Source organism: Rhipicephalus microplus, chromosome 10, assembly GCF_043290135.1.
Source record: "Rhipicephalus microplus isolate Deutch F79 chromosome 10, USDA_Rmic, whole genome shotgun sequence".
Classification (NCBI taxonomy): domain Eukaryota; kingdom Metazoa; phylum Arthropoda; class Arachnida; order Ixodida; family Ixodidae; genus Rhipicephalus; species Rhipicephalus microplus.
The window spans coordinates 99,369,538-99,371,900 of NC_134709.1; the positions used below are offsets into that span (position 1 = coordinate 99,369,538).

The 2,363-nt window shown below is 49.1% G+C and overlaps 1 protein-coding gene across 1 annotated transcript; it reads right to left on the reverse strand.

Moving 5' to 3' along the window:
• Positions 1-351: 351 nt before the first annotated feature.
• On the reverse strand, positions 352-2,130 carry LOC119172517 (uncharacterized). The gene has a single exon (XM_037423657.2). The coding sequence runs from the start codon at positions 2,128-2,130 to the stop codon at positions 352-354; it is 1,779 nt and encodes a 592-aa protein (XP_037279554.2).
• Between the last annotated feature and the right edge of the window lie 233 nt (positions 2,131-2,363).

The window sequence follows — 2,363 nt, forward strand, 5'->3', positions numbered from 1 at the left end:
GTTGTTTCCCTGGGGAAATTGGACACGGCACCATACTGATTCAGTTTCATTATCAAAAACAACTTCTTCGCTGGCAAGGCTACTTGAAATTAAAAGAAACACGCCACCACCGTGCCTGTTTCTATCTTTACGGTACACTGTAAAACCTGGCGGAAATATTTCTACATCCAATACTGTGTCGTCAAGCCATGATTCGGTACCCATAACGATTTGCGCTTTCACCGTTTCAAGTAAGATTGTAAACTCATCAGTTTTGTTTTTTAGGCTTCGACAATTGACCACCAACAATACTGGTGTAAAGCTTTTTGTGATGGTATATTTCCCATTTGTTCTTAAGCTAGAATGATCATGTCATTTCCGCCCCAATATCTGACCATGCGCCCGAAGAGGAACTGGTTGGTGCATGTCAGTATCCCAGGCAAATGCTTGTCCATTGATTACCAGCTTATCGTAACTTAAATGTACACGATTTTTCTTGTCGAGCTGTTTTTCTTTACTGTACTTCCAAAGCTGCCGGCGTTTTTCTTGAACTGCCTTGCTGAAGTCTTCTGATACGCTGTATGACGTCCCCTTGAATCTGTATGCATTTCGCAGAACAGATTCTCTTGGTTTCGATCCTGAAAAGCTAGCAATTATTGGACGAATTCTTTCTGTTTTGTAGGCCCCGAGACGATGAGCCCTTTCTATTGCTATATTTTCCAGCTTTAATACATCCGCACAGACAGACTTAACTAGATTTTCGGATTCTTCCCAAGTTTCCTTTGGATGACTATCTGGTATTCCAAAGAATACCAAGTTTGTTCTCCGGCTTCTGTTTTCTAAGTCGTCTAGTTTGTCAGCGAACTTCTTTTCTGTTTCCTCTAGTGTAGTAAGGCGCTTTTCAATTACATTAGTTTTAGTAATCACGTCGTCCAGCTTTTTCCGAAGCTCATCCTGAGTTTTAGCAATGCCCGACAGCTTTTCCAACACGGTTACCTGCCCTGACTGTAGCACCTTTAGCATTTCTTCGATTTTACTTATCTGTTCTCGCTCAGGCACAGACATAGGGCCAGGGTTTTGTTCTATGTCACCAGCCAAGAGTAGTAATGTCTGAGAGGCCACATCGTAACCCTCCAAGACAGACCAATTCAATGCGGCAGCCATACACTCGCGAGAAACAGCATAGCACGTCCAGATAAGCCATTTACCGTTAATGGGACACGACACTCTAAGAAGCATGTCATCACTGCTTCTAAAGCAATTACAACGGCATAAATAACTAACCTGATACATTGAACAGAGTGAGTGACGGCCGAGAAGAGCGCCGTGTCCCAGTGGGCATTGGTTCAGGGGCTCCCTTTTATAGCCAGCAGTAGGCGGATCCGGAAGCGTACCACGATGCTTTGTCATCCAGCTCGTTTCGATGCGCAGATGGCACCGCTCCGAGGTGCTTGGTGAATCTAGTAGATCATGCGTAGTCGCTTGTGGAATGCCAAGAGCCGCTGGCCATGTGTCGATCGGTTGAAATGCCACGGGTGTAGCATACGTCGCCGCCGCTGCCATGAGCCCGATCAGCACCTGATACATTGAACAGAGTGAGTGACGGCCGAGAAGAGCGCCGTGTCCCAGTGGGCATTGGTTCAGGGGCTCCCTTTTATAGCCAGCAGTAGGCGGATCCGGAAGCGTACCACGATGCTTTGTCATCCAGCTCGTTTCGATGCGCAGATGGCACCGCTCCGAGGTGCTTGGTGAATCTAGTAGATCATGCGTAGTCGCTTGTGGAATGCCAAGAGCCGCTGGCCATGTGTCGATCGGTTGAAATGCCACGGGTGTAGCATACGTCGCCGCCGCTGCCATGAGCCCGATCAGCACCTGATACATTGAACAGAGTGAGTGACGGCCGAGAAGAGCGCCGTGTCCCAGTGGGCATTGGTTCAGGGGCTCCCTTTTATAGCCAGCAGTAGGCGGATCCGGAAGCGTACCACGATGCTTTGTCATCCAGCTCGTTTCGATGCGCAGATGGCACCGCTCCGAGGTGCTTGGTGAATCTAGTAGATCATGCGTAGTCGCTTGTGGAATGCCAAGAGCCGCTGGCCATGTGTCGATCGGTTGAAATGCCACGGGTGTAGCATACGTCGCCGCCGCTGCCATGAGCCCGATCAGCACCTGATACATTGAACAGAGTGAGTGACGGCCGAGAAGAGCGCCGTGTCCCGAAAGGTCTATGGTAACCTTGATCTGTCGTGGCGTACGAGCTACGAGTTGCCCTCTTCCTGCGTATGTTTTCGCCTGTTTCAGCAATTTGCGCCTCGAAGCGTGTCTCGAGAGAGTCGAGGCGTTCTCCGAACTGCGTGAATACGGCACTGAATTGTTGCGATAGCTGC